The 25,996-nt window shown below is 36.1% G+C and overlaps 1 protein-coding gene across 3 annotated transcripts in view; it reads right to left on the reverse strand.

Annotated features, from left to right (window-relative positions):
- Positions 1-25,996, reverse strand: part of CDK5RAP2 (CDK5 regulatory subunit associated protein 2) — an 84,141-nt gene that overhangs the window by 43,480 nt on the left and 14,665 nt on the right. For all 3 annotated transcript variants that reach the window (XM_069771768.1, XM_069771769.1, XM_069771770.1), the window contains 11 exons: positions 25,453-25,615; positions 23,969-24,022; positions 23,425-23,544; positions 22,734-22,826; positions 20,779-20,997; positions 15,000-15,170; positions 14,062-14,235; positions 7,508-7,605; positions 4,324-4,454; positions 2,619-2,734; positions 1,017-1,145 (listed from right to left, as the gene is read on the reverse strand). In XM_069771768.1, the coding sequence (XP_069627869.1) occupies positions 1,017-1,145; positions 2,619-2,734; positions 4,324-4,454; positions 7,508-7,605; positions 14,062-14,235; positions 15,000-15,170; positions 20,779-20,997; positions 22,734-22,826; positions 23,425-23,544; positions 23,969-24,022; positions 25,453-25,615 (1,468 nt within the window). The remainder of the gene's footprint in view (positions 1-1,016; positions 1,146-2,618; positions 2,735-4,323; positions 4,455-7,507; positions 7,606-14,061; positions 14,236-14,999; positions 15,171-20,778; positions 20,998-22,733; positions 22,827-23,424; positions 23,545-23,968; positions 24,023-25,452; positions 25,616-25,996) is intronic.

Genomic DNA, 25,996 nt, shown 5'->3' on the forward strand with positions numbered 1-25,996 from the left:
ACTGTCCTACAGAAAAATCATCAATACCAGTCCCAGTTCTTGACTTAGGCGATCCCTACACATAACTGATTCAAACTATTCCCAATTTTCTTTTCTTTTAATTCAGAAATGCAAGACACAAAATACTAGCACCATCATTATTGCTTTTATATTTTTTCCTTCCTGTTCCATATATTGTGCACAACAACAATGTAACTGAAAGCAAAAACCATAACAGAATATAAAGAAAAGTATTACCAGCCACATTTCAAGTCATACTTTATAACAAGCCAGAAGGTTCACTAGAATCTACCAGAGCCTCCTGAACACCTTCATCATTCACACATAAGATGACACATGAGGACCCAGCACCCAAAATGCTTCTCAGTGGCAGTATTTGCCACGACGTCTTCTTCCCCACAGCTAAAAACAGTGTTGGCTTTGGGCAAAAGAATGAAACACCCAGCAATGATTACTTCCTTGTACCTCTGAGCAATCTACCACACCGCAATCTACCACTTCTTCATATACTTCTATATTCTACAGGAAGGAACAGCAATGTATTTAAGTGACCTGAAGTACTATTTGGCTACAGTGAACCCTAATTATTTTGTAGATGCAGAGGAGAGATGAACTAAGCTGTTACAGAATTAGAGACAGCATGAGAATGACTCTCAAACAGTGGACAAGCAGACTTCCAGTAATACCTAAAATGTTATACAAGATATTGCCTTCTTTGTAAAATTAACTATTTCCTTCCCTTTCAATTGACAAAACAAATAGATCACAGACCCAGTTAAAATTTTAAGGTGTATGTTGTTTCCTTAAAATCAACTTGACGCATCACTGCACACTTGCATTGAGCTGATTCTCTGTTGTGCTAACATCTAAAAGTTGTTTACATCATTAATTTAAAAAGTTATTATAAGGAATTAGCAACATAAGCACCCAGAGTTTTACACTCATTTTGCAGTGATGTAAATGACTCCACAAGGTGGATTAGAGTCAGATTCACTACTTTAACACAGAAAACCTACCTCACTTTGCTTTAATATGTTTAGTGCTTCCTTCCCTTGAGAATCTGTTGTACAAAGTCCAAGTTGTTTTTTCTTAAGTTCTTGATTAATTGACTGCAGATCCTTAACCATCAAGAGAAGGTCAGTAACCTAAATAACCAAAGGAAAAACAAACAAAACTGGTAACATCCATACTAGTATGAAAACAAATGATGATATATAAATCTCCAGCTAAATCTAAACTGCAGAGGTGGAAAGCCTGGGTATCTGTATGTGCTTATGAGGCAATCTCCCTATGTATGAAAACATCATTATGTATTTGTTAGTGTTCAAGAAATCTTAACTTGTAAGACTGTAGTTTCTAGCCATGTTATTAAGCTGAGGTATCAAGTTTCACAACTCAGTAGCAAGAAAAAACCTGAGAGCACCTCACACCAGCAGGCTGATTTGAGAAGAAACATTTTAGTGCAAGGGAAACCAGCATTCCAGGGAAACAGTAGCATTCAACCTGTTCTATCTCAAATACCCTTTATAAGACACTATCATTCTGAGTAGTTTCACAGACACAAAATCTGAATGGACGATCATGTTCAAAACTCTTGGACAGAGATTACTATCAGAGACTCATGTAGTATTATCAAGAAGGCAATGTTTGCAGAAGAAAGTGAAATCTTTTTAGATCAATTAATATATTTGGAAAAAACAGATCAACTTTCAGGCATACGAACCCTTTTTCAAGTAAGAACTGGTTTATAAATGTCTTCTGCTAATTAGTGTCCCTGAACCCACTGAAGGGAATATGTTCAGAGAGAAAAGTGGTATAACCCCAGAATGGGACTGGGACACAATCTGGGGCTTATTTTATTGACACCTGTTCAGTGTAAGGCAAACTTCTTCCCTTCAGATTACCCACCTCCAGATTTTGAAAAGCTGCCTACAATTCAGCTGGCCACGAGAAATATAAAACTTCACTAAAGTTCACTCCCAAATGACCATATTCGAAATAATTCCTTATCATAAATTGGTGCATGGATCAGAAGTCACTGCACACAATAAGGAGCCAGAAGAACAAGTTTCTGAACTTGGATACTGATCTATGACAATGGTCTGCACATTTAATCTCTGTGAATTTCAGTTCTCTTTATGCAGAATGGAGACAACATTAACTTACCTCAGGGTTATCTTATAACATGCCATATTTACCAAAAGATTTTCAAAACCTGGGATGGAGTGTGCTATACAGAAGAAAAATTATAGACACCACTTCTATTTTCATGATTAATAAAAGTGCATAAAATACACACTGTACGATACTTAATGCAAAAACAGTTCTTTGGAGTTGGTATACTTCATGATGACTAAAATATGAAACTTGAATCCAGGTGCCTATCATAAAACCTTTTCAGCAAGCCACCTATCTTTCAGCTGATTCTGAAGCTGATGTTGTGTAACAAAGAAGAAATAGTTATAAAAGGTGGATCACAAACCACAGAGATGAGAACTTCAAATCCTTTCAGAACTACCCAACTGTACCTAAATAAACTTTTCTGTGAGAGAGAGACAAACTATAAACAAAGCAGAATTAAGCCATTAGAAACAGTAAATAATAAAAAAGATCAATACCTTTTTCTTAAGTTCTTCAAGAGACAGATGGTCTATCTGTGGGCTTAAATGATCTTGCTCTCCTAAACAGATACTCATATAAGATGTCTGATCTCCACAGAAAGACAGTGTTTCATCTGTCAAAATAACCAAGGACAGGAACTAATTCAGAAACTCTATTTGCAGGAAAACACAGCATAAAATGCAAAGACAGGACTTTTCAAATAAGAACCTACTAGTAAGTCTGTGGGAGGCCAGTTAAAATCCCCCAAAATAAGCTTTCTGTTTAATTGAACAAATTTTGTCCTCATATTTCTTTGTGCTTCTGATACGTAGACATGCTCTATTTTCTGTGCCTGTATTTTCTGTGGTTATCAGCATGAGTTGTGAATGTAATTCTGAATTACAATTTGCATATTTAGCATTACAATTAGAAGTAATTTTTAGGAAGGATAAGTAAGGCATGAATAGTTATTCTGTTTTAACTATATTTTTATGAACACGAACTCAAGGTCTCAAGGCACAAAGCTGGGTTAGACAAAGTTATTGAATTTATTTTGCCTTTGGGTCAAAAGATTTCATTAATTGAATTGAAAATAACTACTTATTCCTTTCCTCTATAACCGCAGGAATGATTTGTTATGTTTCAATAAACACCTGTTCATTTACAATATAGATGGCAGTCAATTCTATAAATATATCTCATTACATAGGGAGAAAATTAGGATAAAGACGAGACATCCAAATCCTACTGCCAGCTCTGACACTGATCCTATGGCTGCTGCAAGGACGCAAAGCTTCACAAATTATTACTAATTTTTAGAGCCTTCATTCCTAGCAGCCTCACCCTCAACACCACTGCTCCTGAGAACCCAGGAGTATCCACAAGACCCTTTAGCCTACCCTGGCTGCTCATCATCTCTGTGCTTTTGAGGCTGGAAACTCTGAAACAGCAGAAGCTTACCTTTTGTCACTTATCATAGCTGTCAAGGGAGTGATGCTAAAATTGAAAATCTAAGTTGAAAGGGGTAAGTGAACAGGCTTTATTGTTATTTATAGATCCCCTATGGAATAAAACAGATACACCTGTATGTATGCAGTAAACTATAGTTAACAATGTCCACTTACGTTATTCTTTTCTGTATCTAAGTATATACTAAAAACACCTCCAAAGAAGTACAATAAAAAAGCTACAATATTATATTTAAAAGCTCTACTGTTTCTGAATTACAAAATAACAAAACCGCTAGCTGTTTTTATTTTCTCTGGAAATACTTCTTCTGTTAGAAGGAGTCTAGCCATTTCCTGAGACACAAGCTCTTTACCAAAGTATTGTGAAATAATTACATTCCATGGTCAGAAAGTTATCCCATGCCCACAGATTTATTCAAAGCCAGGAATCTCTGACTTCTGCAGAAAACAGTAAATTCGATGGGTACAAAATCATAGGCAGCTTGAAATGATCACTGTAGTAGAATTGCCATAGAATTACTAACATTTGATGCATGGAAAAAGAAAAGCTGTCCCTTTTTGCCCTGATTGCTCAAAGACTTTGTTACAAATCCCCCAAATAATTTTCAGTGTAGAAAGCCAAAAAGAAGTCTTTTCACATCTTTTACTACTCTCAAACCTTTCTTCTCCATCACAGTAAACCGACTGTAATAAAACCAGTTTTCTTTTGTGCAAGAAGATCAAGAAAAGGGATGTGCTGTACATGTATACAGACCTTGTCGGTTTTTAATGTCCTTAATCTGATCTTCTAAGACCTTCTGTAGATTCCGATTAGCTAAAATGTCGTCTTCTAGTTGTTTTCGCAGCGTGAAAATGTTGTTTAGTTCTGTCTGCAAGCTATTTATACTAAAAAAGGAGGAAAAAAAATATCATCAAGATTCAATTCAAAACATTTTGTTGTGCACCTCAGCATCTTTTATACATCCAGGCTTCCACAAAAAACCCATTTCACATTAGCCATCACTGTTTTTCATCCACAGTTACAATCATTTGGATTCATAAGCACAATCAAATCCCTACATAGAAGGATGAGACTAAACGTTTACATATACAGCCTTTTCTTGCTGTTTTGAGCTGTGCTACTTGTAAGTCAGCTTAAACATGACGGATGTATTCTACCAGCCAACTTCTGTCTAATTCTTTTTAAGGAAAATCAAAATTACCAACTTCTGAAAAGTATGCCAGAAAAGTATCATTATCACATAATACTGATGGCACTGTGTATTCCATTATACGGTGACCATGGAAACTTTGTTCCCTTGTTACAGAACCATACTCTATAATCTAATGCTCCACTTAAGAAAAAAATAAAAAATCGTGTTTCATTGAAAATATGACCCAGACACAACTAACTGTTTTATTTCTTCATTTATCCGACGGTCTGTAAAAAGACCTTTTAAGGTCTAAATTGTCTGAATTATCTCAATGGGGTGTAAATGCCAAAACTTACAAATGATAATTTGTCAAGGTGAATTAATTCTTTAAGCACCTTTCTTCCAAGGTGCCCACTGAAGCTCTTTCTTTAGCATCAGTCACTGCCCCTCAGGCCTCACTGTCTCAGCACCTCTAGCTGTCCCTTGCTAGATCTTCCCCATATCCTTCAACAACATCGACAAGACAGTTCTGATCAGTCCAAAAAAGACTTAAGTACACTAAAAACTGAAATTGTATTAAAATGAAATAAATTGGATTTAGTAACAAATAAATAACAAGGTGTTACTGAACTCATAGTATTATTTATTTTCACATTTACTTCACTCAGAACCTCAGTGTTTTAAGATAAATTAAGCTGCTGTAGAATTTCCAGTGCACTGCACTAAATGCCAAAGAATTTAGGAACCTTTAAAAAAAAAATTTAAATCCATCTTACAGGAGGCTATACAGGAACATACAGCACATCATACTTGCATGAGAATAAGTGCATATTGCAGAAACACATTAATTAAAAGGCAACATGTACGAAAAGACTCTCAGTCTGCCTTCTGACAAGCGTGCTGTTGTCAGTTTCCTGCACAAGAAACTACTGCTTTAAACAATTCTCCCTCGTTCAAGAGTATCTTTGAAGAGCAAGCTCTCTTAAAAGCTCAGCAAAAAATTAAGAATAAAAACAAACCAACACATTACTGGAAGCTAAGTAAGCACATTTTCTCCTTTTCATGCATTAAAGGTTTTATAAGAAAAAGCATTGATTCCCCACTTGGAGAGACAAGAAATGTCTTGGTCCTGGTATCCGGTAGCTTATTTTGAAAAAAAAACCATCCATGTTGCTTAAAATAAATAATGCCTAAAAGAAGATATGTCAGCAAGAAAACGGATGTTTCCCTAAAATCCATGTCACTGCTGACGGCAATTAACACAAATTCGGAAGCTGAATTTATCTGCAGGGCTTGTTTATCAGCTCCCCTGAACTTCAGGGGTTCAAGTCTTCCATGATGAGATTTACAGCACATCTCAGCCCACAAAACTAGGAGGAGAAATAAGAAGACCTGCCTCCAACTTCCAGCTCTATTGTTGAATCATTGAGCATCCACTGCAAATCACTGCGTAACATGCACTGCTCTGTGCATCCTGTAAGTCCGTATGAAATAAACAGAACTAAAGATCCTGATCCTACAGAAGTTAATTGCAAAACTCCTATTACCCTAACAATTATAACTACAGTTATAATCTTCCTCATTTGAAAGATATTCTAAGAAAAACTAGGATCACGGCTATGTTACTTTGTTGTCATTACTAGACAGTGTTGACAATCGCCTTACCCACAGAATGTGTTTCAATGTCAGGTCACACCCTCCATATGAAATATTAAAATAAACTGGGTTCTTCCTTCATTTGGTGATTGTTCAACAGAAAAGTTACAAAAGACATTGCTCTCTTCCCAGAGGTAAGAAATAATCACCATAATCTGACTTGTATCACTATTTCTAATGAAAAAGATTCTAGTATAAAACCAGCTTCTGAGCTGTGGCCAAGCACAAGATGGCATTACCATTAATGTGCTTAATTCAAATACCAGATCTCATCTACTCTAGTGCTATTCACTTCATGGTTTCCAAACTCTAGTGGTCTATAAACCAACTGCAAAATACAAACACACGTTCCCACAAAGTTGGCAGGTATAACCATTGCCTTCAGGCAGGAAGAGTCAGGAGCTAGCTCTCAAATGCTGTCAATACCTAATTAAGATATTTGTAATTATAACAGTAAAAGTAAATTTTTCATAAAACATTTAAATTTATTTTACCTAAAGGCTAAGAATTTTCTTTATTTTATCATGTCTCCTCTTCAACTGCCGAGCAATAATAGGATACAAAGTAGGCGACAGATTTCTAAAATGTTGTGTACTTTGATTTTAAAAGGTTAAAAACACTTGCTCCTGCCATACTTCTGAATGCTTTACACTGAAAGCATACTATGCAAACCTCAATTATTCTGTTTTGTTTAACCTTCTCCAAAATCTTACCGGCTTATATTCTCATAAAAATTCTCAGTGTCACTTTTAAGATAAGCATTATCTGTATTTTAGAAGTGTACCATGGCAAAACATCCAGCACCCAAAAGTTCACTGCGATTTGATTTTTCCTCTATATTCCAACACAAGGACACGTAACTCCTGAAAACCTAGCTGCTTACTTTGGTACCTAAATGGAAATCTGGTTCATCCAAGATTCCAATCCAAACAGAAATATTTTCAGAAACATTTAAGTAATTTAGATAACATAACCTCACTTACAAAAATATTCCTCTTTTAAGAAGACTACTTCAGGTAGTTTATGCCTTATGAACAATCGGCCAGTATAAATTAATCACCACATCAGTTAAGCTGCACCTTTTTTTCACAACTTCTGACTTTTGCCCTTTGAGTTTAGATTATCCACTAAAATAGAAAAAGTACTTACCTATCCGATTCTTTGAAGGTCTTCACTAGTGTAGAATAAATATTTTGTTCTTTTCTTAAAGCAAGGATCAGCTTTTCATATTCAGCTTCTTTATTTTCCTAAATTAAAACAAGAACATACCAAGCTTACAATGTAATTTTTTAGTTCGCATGTCTACAACTATGTGTATACCTGTGTCCTGAAGAAAATGTGAAAGAAGCAGAAATCCAAATTTGCTGAAGAGGACTGCCCACCTCCAAAGCCTAATATGAATCTGGAAACCATTCATGATACTTAAAAACAGCTATTATTAAAGGAGGCAAATACTGTTTCACTATTTACCTACTGTGAGTCACATATCTAAACAGTGCTTCATCATTTTGATCAGTCTAAAAAGGTTTCCCCCCCCAACTCTAGCATCCTCATTTCCATTCCAAAGCTTACAACTCAACAACCCAGGAACAACGTGGCAGAGGTAGCTATTTCAGAGGAGTGGAAGGGAAAGTAGACAAGCCCAAGCTCCAAGCCCACATTTTAGAACACTGTCCTAACGGTCCTCTCTGTGTTCTAGATAAAATTGGCTTTCTTTGGGGGAGGGGTTTCTGCAAATTCTGTTCCAACAAAAAGGACTGTATCGAGCCAACAAATAAAGGATGGACATGTCAGATACAGGCTCGTTGAGTCAGCTTTCTGCACAGCTGGGTCACTACAACCTGCTTCTTTACTTGTGCAAATAAAAGAAAACTGTTTACCTGCAGTCTTGCTCACAGAAAGTATATTATTATTATTATTAAAATAAATCCAGACTCTTATGCGACATTCTCAGTAAGGATCCACTAATTTCCCAAGACTTTTTTTCACTCCAAAACAACCATACAGCCACTTTTTCAGCAGGAGGCAAAAAAATGCAGCTATTTAAAGGAGTATTTGCTTGCACTTATTACATAAAAATATCTAAGGTATCAGCCGCCTCAGGAGAGAAAATAACTGGGATATCTATAGCAAATTTAGATGTATTAATGTCAGACACACATATTCTGCCTCCGTTTGAGAATAGCAGGCCTTGTTGCTCCCCTCAGTTTTCTTTTTCGACTGAAAACTGAAAGGAAGAACAAAAAATGTGGCACAGCTAAGGGGGAATCTCAGTGAAGAAAACTCTCAAGAGATACTAAATCATTAGCGAACAGATCAATAACAAGGAAGAAATCTACACCCAGGAGTTTTAAGCAGCTGTTATTACTCCAATTGCAATTCCTAAGGAAGGAACTGCAACAAAAAATCTGCTACAGTAGAATCTCACTAATTCACACTAATGATGCAAAACCTCTGTTAATTTGAAAAATTCAGTATTCTGCAAAGTAAACAGTACAAAAGCAAGGACAACTGTTGTTTGCTTTTAATTATTTACACTCATCCTTCACAGTATGCTAGCAAATATGTTAAATAATATTTTGCAAGTGTAATCAAGTTTTGATGAAGTTACTCCCGTTAAGGTAATCTGCATGACAGATCTTACCACAGAAAAAGTAGCTCCTACCATTTAACCACAAAGATTCTTTGAAGAAGTGTCCTTGCCTTTGTACACATGTATCATGTTCAGCTACCATCATTCCTAACGGTAGCTGTATTCTAACAAATGTTTCCAAGTTCTAGTGCAATTTATACATTAAATACTATGCAGTATATGAAGTGCAAAATACTGAGCTTCATCTCAAGCTTATTATCTAGATAAGCAGAGGAGTAGCATGCAGCAATGGTTTCTGCTGACTGAGTACTGAGAAACACAAAGGCAAACAGATGGAGGTGGGTGATCCAGAGTCCATTAATAAAAAAATCTCACAAAAAAAACCATGTAAAAAAGTACATCTTACAGCCTGAATTAAGGAGTCTTATCAATGTGTTGGAATCTCAGCCTTTCAAGAACAGTCACTAAACATACACAGATTGCAATTTAACTTGGAAAAAGTTTGATCACAATGACACTGATCAATGACGTAGAAAGCAACAGGAAGAAATAAATCTTTTGACTTAATTTAGTCAGTTAACAGTCTGTTAAAATTTCTAGTGAACTCTTCCATATGTCTGATACAAGCCTTGCAATTATTACTGAAGACACTACAGAACTATATCCTAATTAAAAGCTCTTTCTGAAGCACTGGCAAAGTAATGTCACTCTGAAGAGTTTACGGTACACAAATTAGATAACGGTTGTCACCAATTGTTCAGGGTCTATGACTGCTATATTAACAAAGCAGTGTTACACACAGAACCATGCTGTGGTTTCCTATGTTTCTTTTAGAATTCATATGTTAATTTAGTTCTACATTTGTACCAAAATCTCAGTAAGCTCATGAAATCCTCCTAACTCTTTTTTTTTTTTTCTGCATAACGGGAGACACGAGCTGTTTCTTAATTCCAAATGTCACAGACTATACCCAAATTATTAAATTCTAAATTCAACTAGCTAGGTAGAGGTTAGCAAAATCATGAAGAAGTGTTCTTGATTTTTCAGAATTTTTCATGAATAGGGATAAGAAGATACAGCATGAACTTTTTTTTTTTTTTTTACATTATCACTGTCATTTCTAAATAAAGCGTAGGAGTGAATTATTCCAATCAACTCCCCAACGGTACACAAAACATAAGGCAGCTCTGTAACTTAAATAGACCATAATGCTGTGGGAGTTAATGAAACATTAAACCTCTTGACACATGGTGTGAGGGAAAATGTGTTAGAGGAGATAGCTGCAAGACATCCAGGACCATATTGCAGTGAAAGATTTATATTCCCATGAAAGGAAGCAATCTAATACATTAAAGTCTATATTTAAGTCTGAAATACTATTGCTAAGCAGCAGTGGTGGAAAACATAACTTACTTTCATTAAAGGTTTCTTAAATCGTAAGCAATGAAAGTAAAAGGTTTATACCTCCACAATAAATAACTTATTGGCAAAGTCACAAGAATATCCGGTTGCCTCACTGAATACTCTCTTGCTTCCAACAACTAGAAGGATCACTTCAAAATCTCTGAAGGTTAGAGGATGAATGTTTGAGAGAAGGCCATAACCTACACCTCATCACTGATTCATACATCCATCCACCAGTACCAAAATTTGGTAATTTCTTCTAACATTGCAGTAAACTTTATGTGTGGTCTACCATAAATGAAACAATTGCTAATGAGGTTAAAATTGTTACAGGCCACTGAGTCATGTATCTAAAGATGAAAATACTATAGCAAAAGACTTTGTTGATGACTTTTAGAAGATGTCATGTCAACCACAGAAAATGTCACAAAGCTGTTGACTCCGGGGAACTTACGGCCCTTCTTGGTGATGTGTGAGGCAAGACTAGCGGACTATGTACATCTAAGTATCACTTCATCAGGCTAACTCAATTAAGATTTAAATTTCTGCTAATATGGAAATCGTGAGACGCACCAACCACATCCATTCCCATCACCAGGCCATGCTCAGTGTCACAGGTAAAAAGCATCATCATGTTTAAAGTGTGTTAAAACATAGATATTGACAAAAAAAGATTGCTGTTTTCAGCTATAAACTAATCTCATCAAATCAGAAATTGAACTATCACCCCGTTTATATGCTCACAACATCAATTTCAAGAGACTGAAAGCAACAACTACAATGCACTGATCACTATTTAATAGACAGGATGCTTGTATAAAAAATAAAGTCAACTACACCGCTTCCCATAATCACAACGACTCAGCAACGATGTGCACACTGCATCAATTTCAACAGCTAATACATGTCTGCAGTACAACAAATGCACCAGTTCCAATTCTTATGACACCTACCAACAGCAATGCTTTAGCTAGCTACATGAATAACTTCCATGCATTGACTATCATTTCTCCAGCTGCAGCAAATTACATCACAACTGTATGCCCACAGTATTCTTCAGTTCCCTGATTGCACAGTATTAACTCCTTAAATACAGGAGTAATTATAACCAAAGTCAAATAAACTGCTGATCATACAGGAATTCGGAATTGACTTGTGTCTGCAGAAACATCAGATTTGCCTTGCAGTGTATCAGCTAACTACATTTCCTACTCCAGTCTCAAGTGGTATATAAGCTCCCCCTCCCAAAAATGGACATCACAAGAGGCTACATAACAGCAAATCCAAGAATTATTTTTACACTTAGAGAAATCAATTTAGAATTAAAACTTCTATCGCGGTGGCCCCTTACTGCGGCATACGCCATGTGCAAGATTACATGTGCAACACAACAGAACCCAGAAACACAGCTCAAGGACTGAGCAAGAGCCACTTTTCTCAGTTTTGCTGCTTTTCTCAGTAATAAAATGAACCACAAAGTTCTAAACATCTGTGTTAGAAATATATTTACTTAACAAATGCTCCCAACAAAAAAAGCTTTTAAGTGTAGAAGTATTGGTTGTGAGAGAAGAGCAGTAAGCCCAAAACCAACTAAAGTTTCCAAAATTATATGGAGTCCATTGCACTTCTAAATTCCTTGGCTGTAAAATACATTTCATTCCAAGACTTCATAGATACCAACGTCAGCAGTTGCATGACTAACCTAATTATCAGTGCCCTCACACAGTCTCTCTCCAGCCCATGACAGTGGCTCAAGAATGCAAACTCTAATTAGAAACTGTCATTTATGTTCCCTGGCCTGGCCAAGGCACCCAGCAGGGCTTTGGATGCTGGTTGCTTTAAAATTTATCATTACATTAAAATAAACTAAAAAGGTATGATGAAAGAGAGAAAGTTCTGCATCTCTCAATTCAGTATCTTCAACTTTAAAGATCAATGAGGCTAGAAGAGCTTGGTTTCTGTTCTCCCTGGTGGGGAGGATCCAGCTGTGCGTTTGTTGAGAGTTGGTGCAGCACTGTAAAGTCATCAAAGAGTCCAAGGCAGGCAATAAGAGCAGAGCTTTGGATAATCTGTGTCCAAAAACTTATGATTAATATGCCGAAGTGGGTTCTTACAGGAGATACCTTACACAGAAGTTGAGCTGAGAGGACAATGGGTTGTGATTAGGTATTGTTCACAATCACTAAGTGAACCCGCAATAGAGAATAGACTGTGATTAGAAGGTGGGTACTGGGTCATTACCATGCATGGCTTTGCTTGCCACTGTTCTCTCTCCTGGTTATACATCCGTATTGGAAGTGGGGTGTATAGAGGAAAGTTAGTGTTTGATTTTCATTAATTCTGTATGATTTTCCATCACTCTTAGGTCCCTTTGTGACAGAAGTTATGTGCATGCACTGCAGTTTGTTTTACAGAGGTAGAATTTCTACTCAACCTTTTACAGACTGTATTTTCTCTGCATGTATATTCACATATACTTTGATATACTCTGCACTGGCACCCTAGCAAACAGTGATGCAGCTCCTTTACTCCGAGCTTGTCAAATAACCCATGACTCAATGTGTGCTTGCATCTACCTTTTTTAATAATAGTGCCCATAACATATTAAGCACCTCATCACTAGTGTGTTCAGAACATGACACAAGACACAGCACTCCTGTTTCCTTTGCCATTGGGTCACTTTATTTTAAACTTCCTTGAGAAAATCTCATTAATGACTAATATATTATTAAAGAAACGAAATAGCTTTCTCCATCATTAGTATGTACTGGTCTAATTCTTTCTACTTTGCCTGATGCTTTTGGAGACCTTAGCATACTAGGCTGCAAACAACACCAAAAAAAGATGAGAAATGTACCTTCAAAAGCAGCTTACTTGTTCAATAATCTGTACACAATAACAAAAAAAATGCACTGATGGAGTCGGCAAGTGATTCAAAAACTTCTTAACAGTACCCGACTTCTTCTTGCTGGTACAGAAGTGGGAGGTGAAGGGGGAAGGAAGAAACTCTACCTTTTAAGACTTTGAATTTTGACCTCTGATTTCAGGTACTAACAAGTCTTTTCAATTTATGGCATCAAGTAAAATAATGGGCATATATTGTCCACACATATATATATATTTTCGTACTATTTCCTTTCTTCTTTGCTGTAAAGTAGTTTTCTTCTTGTCCTAGACACATCTTCATTCCCATCTATACTTTTTATCCTCACACCCCATTTATCTCCTGCAGTCACTAGCTCTGTGCAATCTTTCCCCTTATCTATTAGAAGTACACAAACACCCCTCTGCACCTCTCTTCAGAAATGCAGATACCCTCCCACTCAGGGAAATATGTCTGCCCTAATGAGCACAAAACTCTATCTTTTTATGGCAGGCAAAACATTTCACATGCTTTCTGAGAGTAAAGAGTTCAGTGATGCCATATAAACTCATCAGAGTGCAATACTATATACTCTTATGATGCAAGATCAATACCACCACAATCATACAAATCATACGACACAATTATTACTAACACCATTGTTATCTTTTTTAATAATACAGAACATTTTGATATGGTACTGATATGAAGGAAAAACAGCCCTTGCTACGTGGGTGAATTACAACATATATGAGTCCAAAACTTTGAAGCCAAAGTCAAAATTCTCTTCAATTTGAAGTCAAGGTATTTATCTGCAAATGATCAGAGTTATGAAAAACTCACCTCTAACTCTCTGACTATCTTGATGATTGACTGTTGAGACTGTGCAGCACATTTTTCCTTTACTAAGCCCTCATTTTTCAGTTCAAGTTCTTCATTGGCTCTTAGAAGGTTCTTGTACTTATTCAGGAGCTCCTGCAATTCTGCATCCTTTTCTTTAACTGTTCCATCAAGTTTCTAACAAAAGAAAACAATGAGACAGTTTTACAAAATTTACTCTAGTTTTATACTGCACAATAGACAAACAAACAAAATTCAGAATATCCAAGGATGATCGGGCACATGTTCTTTACGTGCCATATTTTACTGATTTAACATAATAGAAGCAAAAAAAGATCAAACAGAAGCTTTCCCCACCTATCCAATCTTTTAAGTATTAAAAAATAAGTCAAGGCATACACCTTGGTCTGCAGGTATAGAGCAACCTCAGATATTACTCTTTGCATTGCTGGTTGAATACCATCAGTAGTTTTCAGGGTTGTACCTCCAGCTATAAAAAAAACTGAGCAGGGGTCCATTAACATTCAGGCAGCTCCCTTCTCACATACGTCATTTTGAATGGGCTCCAAAAAAAGAAGATAAAATGTTTCAGTATCTATACCTATTCCTCAACTTCTAGTTTCTGCACAATAAACTGAAAATCATAGGCACTTCAGAGCTTTTGAAGTATCTTACCCACAACAGTGAAAATTCTACATATGTATTAGTAAAGCTTTCTTCCTCCTCTGTCCACACGCTTCATAAAGCCCTAACAAGAAAACTTGTGGAATACCACACACACTATAATTATATGTCTGTTCTGCAAATACAGTATTACAAAAAGTGAAGGATTATCATCAAAATCAACAGCAAATCCAAACACAAATGTGATCTTGTAATAATTCCTCATACAAAATCAAATGATAACTTTCCATTCTTCATTTCAACTTAAGTCTACCTACCTGAAGCAGTAGATCCTTTTGATTGACATTGTCTGTTAGCCGTTTGATAACTAGTTCTTGGCTCTGCAACTTCTGATTGCTTTCACTCAAAAGAATATTGTAATGATGTTCAACTGCTTTTTCTTTCTCAGTCATTTCACCATGTAATTTTTCTAGTTGATTTCTAAGGTCCTACAAAAAAAAAGAAACTGAGTATTTAGCAAATCAACTTTAAAAAAAGTTTAAGACTAACAACCCACATCATTAACTTGACTTTCCATTGCTTTAAATTACTCATATAACCAAACTGTCTGGAGAATGCATTTGAGCCAGTGTCTTTCTCTTGGCATCAATGAATACAATTAAAGAAAGAAAACTTTTAGATGAGGTGTCAGTATTGTCTTCTAAAAATCTAGGTGGTTGTTGTTTAAACACTTCTCATACAGAATGACTAGACTACAAGGGTGTGGGGAATATCATGCACCCAGATGTTGTCACTGTCAGAATGAACACTCACTTCTGAGTCAATTTACTCCCTTGCTAGAAATAAGCGGAAATTGGTTACGGGTGATTCAGTTTGTCATTTGCTCTTTTTCTCATCACACCATGGAAATTCTTGCACTAACATTGCAAGTTACTTTTGCATCAAACAAAAGGTCAGAAATGTTAAAACATATTCTTTTGTAAAGAGCACAAACTTCAAACAACCAATCAGGTCAGTCTTGTGATTAGAAGTTGTGAACAGAACTTCATCTTGATTCTGGCTCTGTTAATTACTTCCTGCAGCTCCACGATTAGTTGCATCATTTCTGCATCTTAGTTCCCCATCAGAAAAACATATACTTCTTGTCCATTTTGCTTTTAAAACACAGGAACAATCTCTTGCAATAGCCTTATGCAATAGCAAGGGCAAGGGACTTTGAGATCTGTTAGGATCAACATGGACCACTGCAATGTAAAAAGCAGTGTCTCCTAGTTCACAGGTCGCACACTTGACACACACCACAATTACAGCTTTCTCCTCTGCATTCCTACAGATCCCATTCCACTTCACTTGAAAATCCACCATCTGAAAATGTAGCTATCTATGGGGTTTCAAAGTCTAACCACCCAATAAAGCCTTGGGTTCCAAGCAATAACATCAAACAATTCCTATTCCTTACATTTTGCTATGAACTGGGACAGTCGCTAAATCGATGGAAAGATATACAAAACTATTAGCATGTAATTAACAGTCAGTTCCCAGTTACAGAGTGGAAAATATGCAAGAGCAGAGGAAATAGAAAAATCTATAACATGTCTTCTCTATCCTTCCAACTTCTCTCCCACCACCATTGTTTGTGTTACTTCAAACTTTTTTGCCAATTTGTTGGAAGTTTCAACACCATCAGTTGAAGGAGGCATAGCTTGCATATACACTAGCCTCATTTTTAAGCTTTTACTCTGCAAGAAGATCTAGAGCATTTACTGCATTGAACGTGCGGAAAAAGAGAAGTAGAAACTTGTAACAAAGGAGCTGTTGTCTAAAATTAAACAATTAAAACTTATAATAGACTTTGTACTATCTAAACTTCTCTTCAGACCCAAAGAACCAGGTAACACAGCCTACATCTTAAAATAAATGTTTTCCACTTATTCCCAAAAAGGGCCCATTTCTGAAGTATCATAAGCCCTTTAAATAGTTTGTACATATGGTAGTCACCTATAAACTTTACATTTACCTCCACTGGGATTTAAAATTCAATAGTTGTTTCTTATTCTAAGTACAAAGAAACAGTACTAGTGACACTTTAATTGCAATCTCTTTACAAACTGTTTTATGTCCTTTTCTTGACTTAATTACCTTGCTTCATGCAGGTTCACATCAAACCCTTAACATCATTTTACTACTTCAGTTTTACTTCTGTTTATTTTGCACATTAAATACAAATTGTCATTTACAATGCCTTTTGGTTTACTTGCTTAATTTTAGCTTCATTACCAGGATGCAGCTAAGAAATCCCTAATAGCTCCCAAAAAAACCCTCAAATGTTATTCAGTTTCAAAGAATGATTAAGCTTGGGCTTCAGTTCTGCAAGCTAATACAGGTAATTTTTTCAGGACCAAAAGAACTACTTCCTTGACTAAGAAAATCGAAGAACTGTAGAATCAGGTCCAAGTTTTGTTTCTCAAATATATTTCTATTTCTTCCTAACTACTAACTATAAACTGCAGTGTAGTGCAGGTCTTTTGAAAGTAGTGTAACGGTCTGATAACTGCAAAGTCTTTCGGCTTCAAGTGGGTCACATTAAGCTTGTTCAGATACAATACATGAACTGGAAGCAAAGGATCAACTGCAGTGTTATGATTTTGACTGCATTGCAAAGTTCACCCTTGGCTTTCTATCTTTACGTTGTTTTTAAACTATTACACCACTGAGAGGCTTTAAGTGAATACATTACCCATTAGGTAACTAAGCGTCAAAGGAACACTTTTGACCTGTCCTATAACTTCAAGTGACCAATACTCTTCAACTTCTCTTTATGAACACCATAAACAGGTTTAAGAAGAAAAGATGATAGGCACGCACAGATAGAAAAGATGCTGCTGCAATAACACTACTACATTCCCTACTATCTAATCTCAGCCATCTTTGTGTACAAAACTTGTCAGGTACAGAAACTATTCTTCTGCCTCTAAAGCAGCTTAAATATTACTGCTAGGTTTATGGAAAGAGGTGGACTGCCAAGGCAAACAATTGTGGAACAAGTAAAAAAGCCTGCGAGAGATTTGCAATTTGCAGATACTTTGCCTCTACTATTTCTGCCCCCAGAGTTCCCTAAACCCTTTCCAAAACAAGCTAGAGTTGAGACTGAAAATTATCTTCTTTGCACGAGCTAAAATTCTGTAACGCACAAAACTATCCATCACTATAGCAGGTTGCTTGAACTCATTGACCACTCAAATTGTCTGGGAGAAAATCTATTGGTTTCTATACATTGAGTTGCAAGGATAATATAGTACCTACAGCTCTCGGAGCATAAACTTTACAATTCCCTCTGCCAATCTTTTTCCCAAGGGACTGTCCTATGATTAATGACAGTTGAACTAAGAAAAATGAATGTGAAACACTATAATGTAGAAGACTGAAGCAGATGCCTCCCCCTCCTTGTCAGATGGAAAACAGGTTGGTGAATAATTAAGTTGTGAAGCTCCAAAACCTCCCTCTTGGGCTAAACTAGAGGTAGGAAGACTAAATAATAAATTTTGCCTAATGAGTTATTCTGCATTTCCCCAACCAACTGATCAAATATGAATACCTAGTAAATACACTCTAATTGTCTACATTTAAGTATCCATTCTCTCTCCAGGCCTAAAGTGTTTAATCATGTAAATTTGAACAAACTCTTCGATCAAGAAGCACTGAATCTGTTATAGACATAGTAACATGGTGGACACAAGCAACATTAAGGATGACTTGATGTCGCTTCCTCATCAATTGTACTTAAGAATATACACCCAAAGTTTCTTGTTTCTAAGAGCTTAAAAAGTGATGCTGAACTACTGCTTAACAGCAGCTTCTGGGAAGTACAGAACTGAGAGTTTTTGCTTTTAAAGCTGACCTAGGAAAAAGCCAGGGCATCTGCCCACCCTGAGGCAGGGACATCATTCAAGAACATCTACGCCCATTGCTCCAGAAGACTCCTCATACGGGGCACTGTGATTTGGATGATCAGCTCACCTGTAGCAGTCTTAATTTAGTTTAACCTTCTTCCATCCCAGGACAGTAGTGCCCAACTCATCTCCAGACAAACTGGGTTTACAACAGGGCAGAAGTACTTTTTCTGGATCTCTAAGGTTTTTGTTTTGTTTTGTTTTTTTTAAAAACAGATATATGCAAAAATTTGGATCATCCCAATTACAGTATATGAAAAGTCATTGAAAATTTCCCTGTGAGTGAAGAGCTAAGACAGCAGTTCATTACAGATGTTGAGGGCATTTTCTACAGTTTACGCACATTGTTGCTAGTTTTATTCTAACAAAATAGAAACACTGATAAATAGGTATCTTGGGGCATAAATAGAACAGAATTTTTAAGGCTGTCTCATAAAAAGTTTGCATCAGATCACTGAAGTGGTTTTCTATTTGTCAAAGAGCAAAATATCACAGCATATTTTTTTACTCCCACATATCTACTACTTAATGGGCAACATTTCACAGGCAATGTTGCTATATCCAAATGTACTAGCAACTTTGAAATTGAAGCAGCTGTTCTGCAAGGAGCAGGAAATAGGTTAGGGATATAATTTTTATAAGACTGCTCATCTTTTGGCAGGAATGCTTTCCCCAAGGAGCTAGTCATTTACATGAAAAACTTGAGCATAATGGAGTCAAATAGGCTTCTGTAATACAAGTAACTTTGAATCGCCTGGCAACTCCCTACTCAGTCCTGTTTTTCCTGTCTTTCCTATACAGAGTTATATTGTAGCTCCCCTGAAAGATGAAAAAAGTTCTGAATAGAGAAGACAGTTAAATATAAAATACTTTAAATCAATAAAATATGTTCTTTGTGGCTGTTTTACTGACAGAAGCAATCTGTTCTTTCTCTCCTTAACCTCAACACCCTGAAGAAATTTCAAAGCACACCAAAGATAGAGACTTTGTGACAGCAGCCTAACCACAGTTGACAATCAACCAAAAATGCAAGTTAAATTGGGGGCAGGAGATGGGGGAGAACAACTTATTTGTTTGTAGGTAAAGAGAACCCTCTACTGGTTTTAAGTGATATTGCAGGAACAGCAATTTCCACATATACCTGCTTTATTAAGATCCTTATTTAATAATTGAACCAAAACATCCACTGAATACAGAAAAGCTCATTTAATCTTTTATGTAATTTAATATAGCAGGAGATTAATCCCTAACTGAAGAGGAACAGACTTTGCATGCAGGCAGAACTCTACTCTTTATGTAAATGCTCCCCTAATGGAAGCAATGGTGAGAAGACTTTAGAAAAATCCATGTGACGAGTCATACAGGTGAAAAAGTACATTTTATGTCAAACACTCAGCAGAAGGTGCATCCTTTTTTCAAAGGAAGAAAAGAAGAAACCAGATCATTCACTTTGTTGCATGAGCTGTGCATGCTGGAAGCAGAAGTGCTTATCTAAACGCCTACAGCAAGGTAAAAAACCCTAAACAGAATATGAAGCAACAAAATTAATGAACAGATACAGCACATCATTTTTACGTTAAATTGTGATCAACTAATCCTGTGCTTTGGGAATTTTACAAGCAGAAATTATTAAGTATACAGCCTTTACAGTGACCCTGCTATGATAGCAAAAAGCAAGCTGAAGTTTGGCTTAAAGTTGCAACAACTGGCTACTTACTCCTGTTCTGCATTAGAATTTAAAAGAAAGTTAAATTTAAAAGTAGTGTAATTTAAGATACTGTATAGACACGTAACAAGACAAATACAGCAGAAATATAAAAAGTACAGTCATGCATGTTCAGGTCCTCCCATTAGAAAAACTGAAACCAAGAGTAACCATTTACCACTTACAAAGGCTAATGATTTTTTCTAGGACCCAAGACTATCAAAATTATATTTATTTTAAAATATTTTTCTGTGCAGACTATGTGCCAGAATTTTCCTCAATCTTCTTGGCCACATTCTTTTGAACACTGGCTTTAGGCAAATGCATTTACCTTTCCAAAAATTATTCAAATTAAAGAACTAAATTTGTTAGAAAAGGACATGCTAGAAGTGCTAAATTATTTTTAAACTGTATGAAATAAAAAAAAAAAGTGATAATAACATTAATGGTTTTGTCACTTCTGCTCTTCTGTAGTTGTGCTTCATCCAGCTCCTTCTCCATTTTCTCTCTTTCTAAATTCAAATCATTTAGCTCTTGATCGGTCCTTTTAATCCTCCTTTGTAGTTTACGATTCTCAGCATCCTTTGTAAGGTTTTCCGAACGCAGCTCTGCTAAGAGGGTCTCTTTTTCCATCAAGAGAGCTTGATAATCCTCAGCACCCTGAAACATAAAGCAATATTCAAGGTCTATAAGGGTATTCTGTGGAGACTTGAACTCTTTACCGCTGTTCCGTCCAAACCCACTCCCCTGCACCTCTTTCCAGTACTTCAAAATTGTGATGCAAAAAATACAGTGAAGTGACAGTTACTCACACAACAGGGAAACCGTTACACTGAAAATTTTCTCAACTATTTTAACAGCTTTCAATTGCATCCAGCGCAGGATAACAAAGTCTTAGTTATCTAAGAACTAAATAATGGTTGACCTGCAAAGGACTCCATAGTGCAAATTAAATCATATTATTATTGGTTCCCAAAGCTCTTCTTACATAAAGCTTTCTACTTTTGGGTCAGTTTGATCCCAGACTAGGTCAAGTAGTTACCAAGTCATAAGCATATTTTTTTATATGAAATAGCAAGTCTGATTTGTGTTCTTCCCCATTACATACTGTTACAACTGGCCTCGAAGTTCACAACACAGATGACAGGAGTAGTGGGCTATGCAGCATGATCTACTCACAGAGAACTGCCTTCAACTCAAGTTTGTAGCTAAGTAGCAGAATAATGAGGAGAAAGGCTTGCTCTGTCACCCACCATGCAATATGGATTCTGTGGACAGGAGGGATTAGTTGTACACTTTTTAAACCTAGAACTTTTCAAAAATAATCAAGCTCTCATAAAAATAAAAGGGTTAAAATCAGAGTAATATTTCAGAGCAGGACTCCCATGGTATGTAAAAGCAAACATAAGCTATAGATTCACACACAGGCCAAAATGACCTGAAGAATAAACAGGATATACTTTTCTCAACAGAGCACACTTAAAATTTGGGCTTCAGTAAAATAAATGGCTTTTGAAGAAATGGAGGTACTCTGCGAGAACTAAACATTACTACTCCATTAGACTCTGAAATCAAAAAACAGTACAGTCAGTCACAAAAGCTTTAAGCTTGTGTACTTCGGAGGCAAGTGCATCAACCTCTTCCATTCCTGCTGAGCTAAGAGACCAAGCGGATGAACAAACATCATAATGGAAGATTTATCACTGCCTCTGATCAGTATTAGTTAGTTTTATCAGACTTATTTTTAGATGAGTTTGAAAACATTACAAGAGACATTATGTTGTCTATTTTAATATCAAATTCTTACTTTCTCCCATTTTATATTTTAAGACCTATATAATGCATAAATTATCATCATAAAGTCTCTTCTCCTCCACACACATGAAAGCATTACTAAATCACATTTTCACAAACAACACTCCACTATGTTATAAACAGTGGTTTCACATTTATTATAAATAAATCCAAACTAGTGTCTCATACCCAGTTCAACTCTGCTAACATGAAGAGTGTGCTGTTACCATACTTTTGGAAGAAAAACCAAAACATTCTTGGGTCAACAAAGAAAGCTCAATATCATCTCAGCTCCACAACTAGTCGTGTCTTTATTTTTAACTCATTTTGCTTTTACACGTCTCCCTTAATAATTCTCAGTTGTTATAGAAGAAAAAAGCCTCAAGAAACAAGATAAGTAATCTGACATTTTAACACTATCATTTAAATAATTTCATTTGGGAAACTTTTTTCAAAGTAAGAAAAATTAAACACTTTAAACAACATTTTAAATTAATTTGCATTCCTCTGCTTTCAAAGATACAAAGCACTACGCGCTGCGTGGAATTATGGAGAAGGAAGGAGCAGGGATGGGGAAGCCACATTAACTGCTTGCTTCTTACCTTGAATTTTTGGATGTGTGCTTTGTGAGTTGCCTCTCTTGCCTTAGCCAATGAAGCATTTAGATCTTCAATTTCAGAACCAAGCTCCTCATTCTTTAAGTAAAGTAAAATGAATACTATGTAGAAAGAGTTATTTCCAAGGGATGGTGATTCAGTAATAGCTATCCCATCTCATTATCCATTCATCCAACTACACAAAACAAATACTTTAAAGAACAAAAACACCAAATACATCATAATAAATCTTGCATAAAGAAATTCTTGTTCTTATACAACACTCACTAGATTGCCTATCACTCAAGTTCAATATTTCCCATTCGTCCACAAAATCTGAATTTCAGCTGACGTTGACCTCTCCTATTTTAGCTGTCTTTATGACAGCTCCACTTAACAACATAAAATGCTTCTCGTACCTTTTAAGTGGTGCTCAGAGCTGATAAAAATCACTGCGTAACTGAAAACAGTTCTTAAGGGAGAAAGTATCAGTTAAGTCCCTTTTTTCTCTCTCCTCCAGTCCAAGACCCAAAACTCTAGATAAACAGAACTGCTTACAGATATAACAGCAGTGATTAAGGACCCACTAGAAGCCTAATGGTTACTGTGAGATCAGTCAACCCTTGCCACATACACAATGCACACATTTTCCTCCCAATGATAGTTCAACAAACCAGTAAGATCATAATCATCATACCTCTTTTTCCTTTGCTTTTAATGCAACAGTTAGCCCTTGAATGGTTTTATCCCTTTTCAAACCATTCTTCTTTTCTACAGCAAGCTCATTTTCTCTCTCTTGTAGCTCTTCTTGAAGTGACTAAATTAGATTATGTGAAAGTTGCATTAACTTCCCACTAAGAGATACTATAACTGCACATTAATAAGTACATTCTCTCAAGAGTTCTTATATCTTATTACTCAGATTACTAACATAAAATATAGTTCCAAAATGCAAGTCATCATCTTAAAGATGTGCCTGGAATATAGTATAAGAAGCCTAATCTCATGGGCTGGCCATGAGTATCAGCTTCAATATTTGATGAGTGTGCCCATCAGCTTTACTGAAAATTGCTTCAAAAACAAGGTGAGCCTTCCTGTCATCTAACATAAAAGAGAATTTACCAGAGGACTTGCTTTGCTTCCTTTCGAGTCAAGGCCTCTGCATCTATGATTGCATAACAGAAGAGATGCCAACATGCACTGTAAGTGGTTGAAGAAACAGAAACAAAACCAGAACTTACCTGAATTTTTTTTTCAAAGGAATTTCTTTCATTTTTAAGCTCCATTCTAATAGCCTATAAGAACACAACAGTTATTACAGTCAGCTAAATAATTCATTCTAAATACATATGTAACTCACTAAGCATTAAAATGAAGCAAAATGAGCTTAAAAACCTTGGGCGTGGTAAGGGGGGGGGGTGTAACCCAAAATGAAAAACAACTTAGTATACACCTTTTGGGAGGAATATATTGAATCAGTTGCTTCCCTGAAGTCTACAAATCTACCTGGGCACACTATGAGCCTGTCCCAATTAAGAAAAAAACAAAACAAAAAAAAAACCAAAAAAACACACACAACGTTCTTCCATGAGACACGACAACTGTACTCGCTGAGTTAATAAAAATGCATTTTTATGTGACATTTATCTATGTCAGAAAGATGCTTTTATCAAGGGAGATTTTAATTAGCACTTTTCCTTAGGGAGGACACAGAATTTTTTTTTTTAAAAAGTAACCATATATAAAAACAGAGTTGTGCAAAGGTATTAATCAGATTTTTTTCTCCATTTCTGCATCCAAAAATGATCATACAGTCTATCCACCTCCTATGAAATGATTAAAGATGACCCTATTTTCACCTTGACACAGAAATACTCTTGTGAAACCAGGGTAGCTCTTCCTGACACATATTGATTTAATTGCAAGAAGACCCAGAACTGAAAACTTTTAATTCCACTAATCAGTCCAATTGTAGAAGGTTCTCTTGTCTATTCTTGACATAAACAAAAAAAGTGTATAGGTACTGATCAATATTAAGTTCCAGAACAAAACGGAAGAAAATTTCGAAGAAGCATGACAGCCTCCATGATTACTTTTCTTAATTCCGCCAGCTTTAATTTAAGGGGTCGGGTGGGAAGACAACATGCTTTAAGACCTGTTTCCACATTGCAGGTTTCAGGATATCTATCTTTCTGTTTAAGAGCCAGGTGAAATAAAAGACTGACTCCTAACACCTTTTGTAAGCTAAAGGCTAGACTTCCACTTTATTTCAAGAGACTTTTTTTTATGCCTGCCTCCCTTACCACAGCTTTTTCTCCAGACCATAACAGTAGAGATAGCTCCCAAAAATAAACTCTCTAGTCACATTCTTAACTTCTATAGAAGTTATGTCAGCTATTGAGGGATCTATTAACATCTAACATTTTTTTATATAAACTTCTGTAAAGCAATTGCATAGAACCTATAACACAGGCATAAAATCAATGGGAAACATGACCACTCATTGAGTGAATGGTAAGCATGGATAACAAGGATGAATATTGACCACCAAACCACAATATAACCAATGAATGTTAAGGAAATGGAGAAGGGAAGGAGGGAATAACTGTGGAGAATAATAATTTAAAGAACTGGCTGAAGTCACTCACATAACGTCATGCACGAATCCTTTAAAATCCTATACCACATGAGATTTATAACATAACTGTTCAGTCAGTTTCCTCACCTCTATCTCACTATCTTTTTCATGCCTCAAAGCAATGGTAAGTTCTCTGATTTTTTCTGCTGATAAGTTCCCATCATAAGATCCACTTTGAGACTTTTCCTCTTCAAGGTGTTGAATTATAGCTTCTTTACTTTTCAATGACAGATTCAGTTGCTCTATAAGTCTAAAATTATAAGATTTTAATATTAATCTTGCATCATCTACCACCAATTCTGCAGCCATTGCAATAAATCTTGTAGACAACTTTCCTAGGTGAAGATTCCAGACAATACGTGTAAAACGTAGGGCAGTAGTTTCACAACCCCTTCTCCCACCAGAGAAACCAGAAAAGGTGCCGTACCTTTCAAGCAAGCAACAGAGTTGAGCTACTTGCAAAGCGCTCATTCTTACTTTCCTCCAGTACCATTTCAAGTGTCAACACTTAAGCTTCAATATTTTAGTCACATTGTCCTTTATAGCACACACAAAAAGCTTATCAATCTATTTCACTTCTTAGCACATACAACACCGTATCCGTACGTGCCATCACTAAGTGTCCCTCACG

The sequence above is a fragment of the Haliaeetus albicilla genome, chromosome 26 (genome assembly GCF_947461875.1).
Source record: "Haliaeetus albicilla chromosome 26, bHalAlb1.1, whole genome shotgun sequence".
Classification (NCBI taxonomy): Eukaryota; Metazoa; Chordata; class Aves; order Accipitriformes; family Accipitridae; genus Haliaeetus; species Haliaeetus albicilla.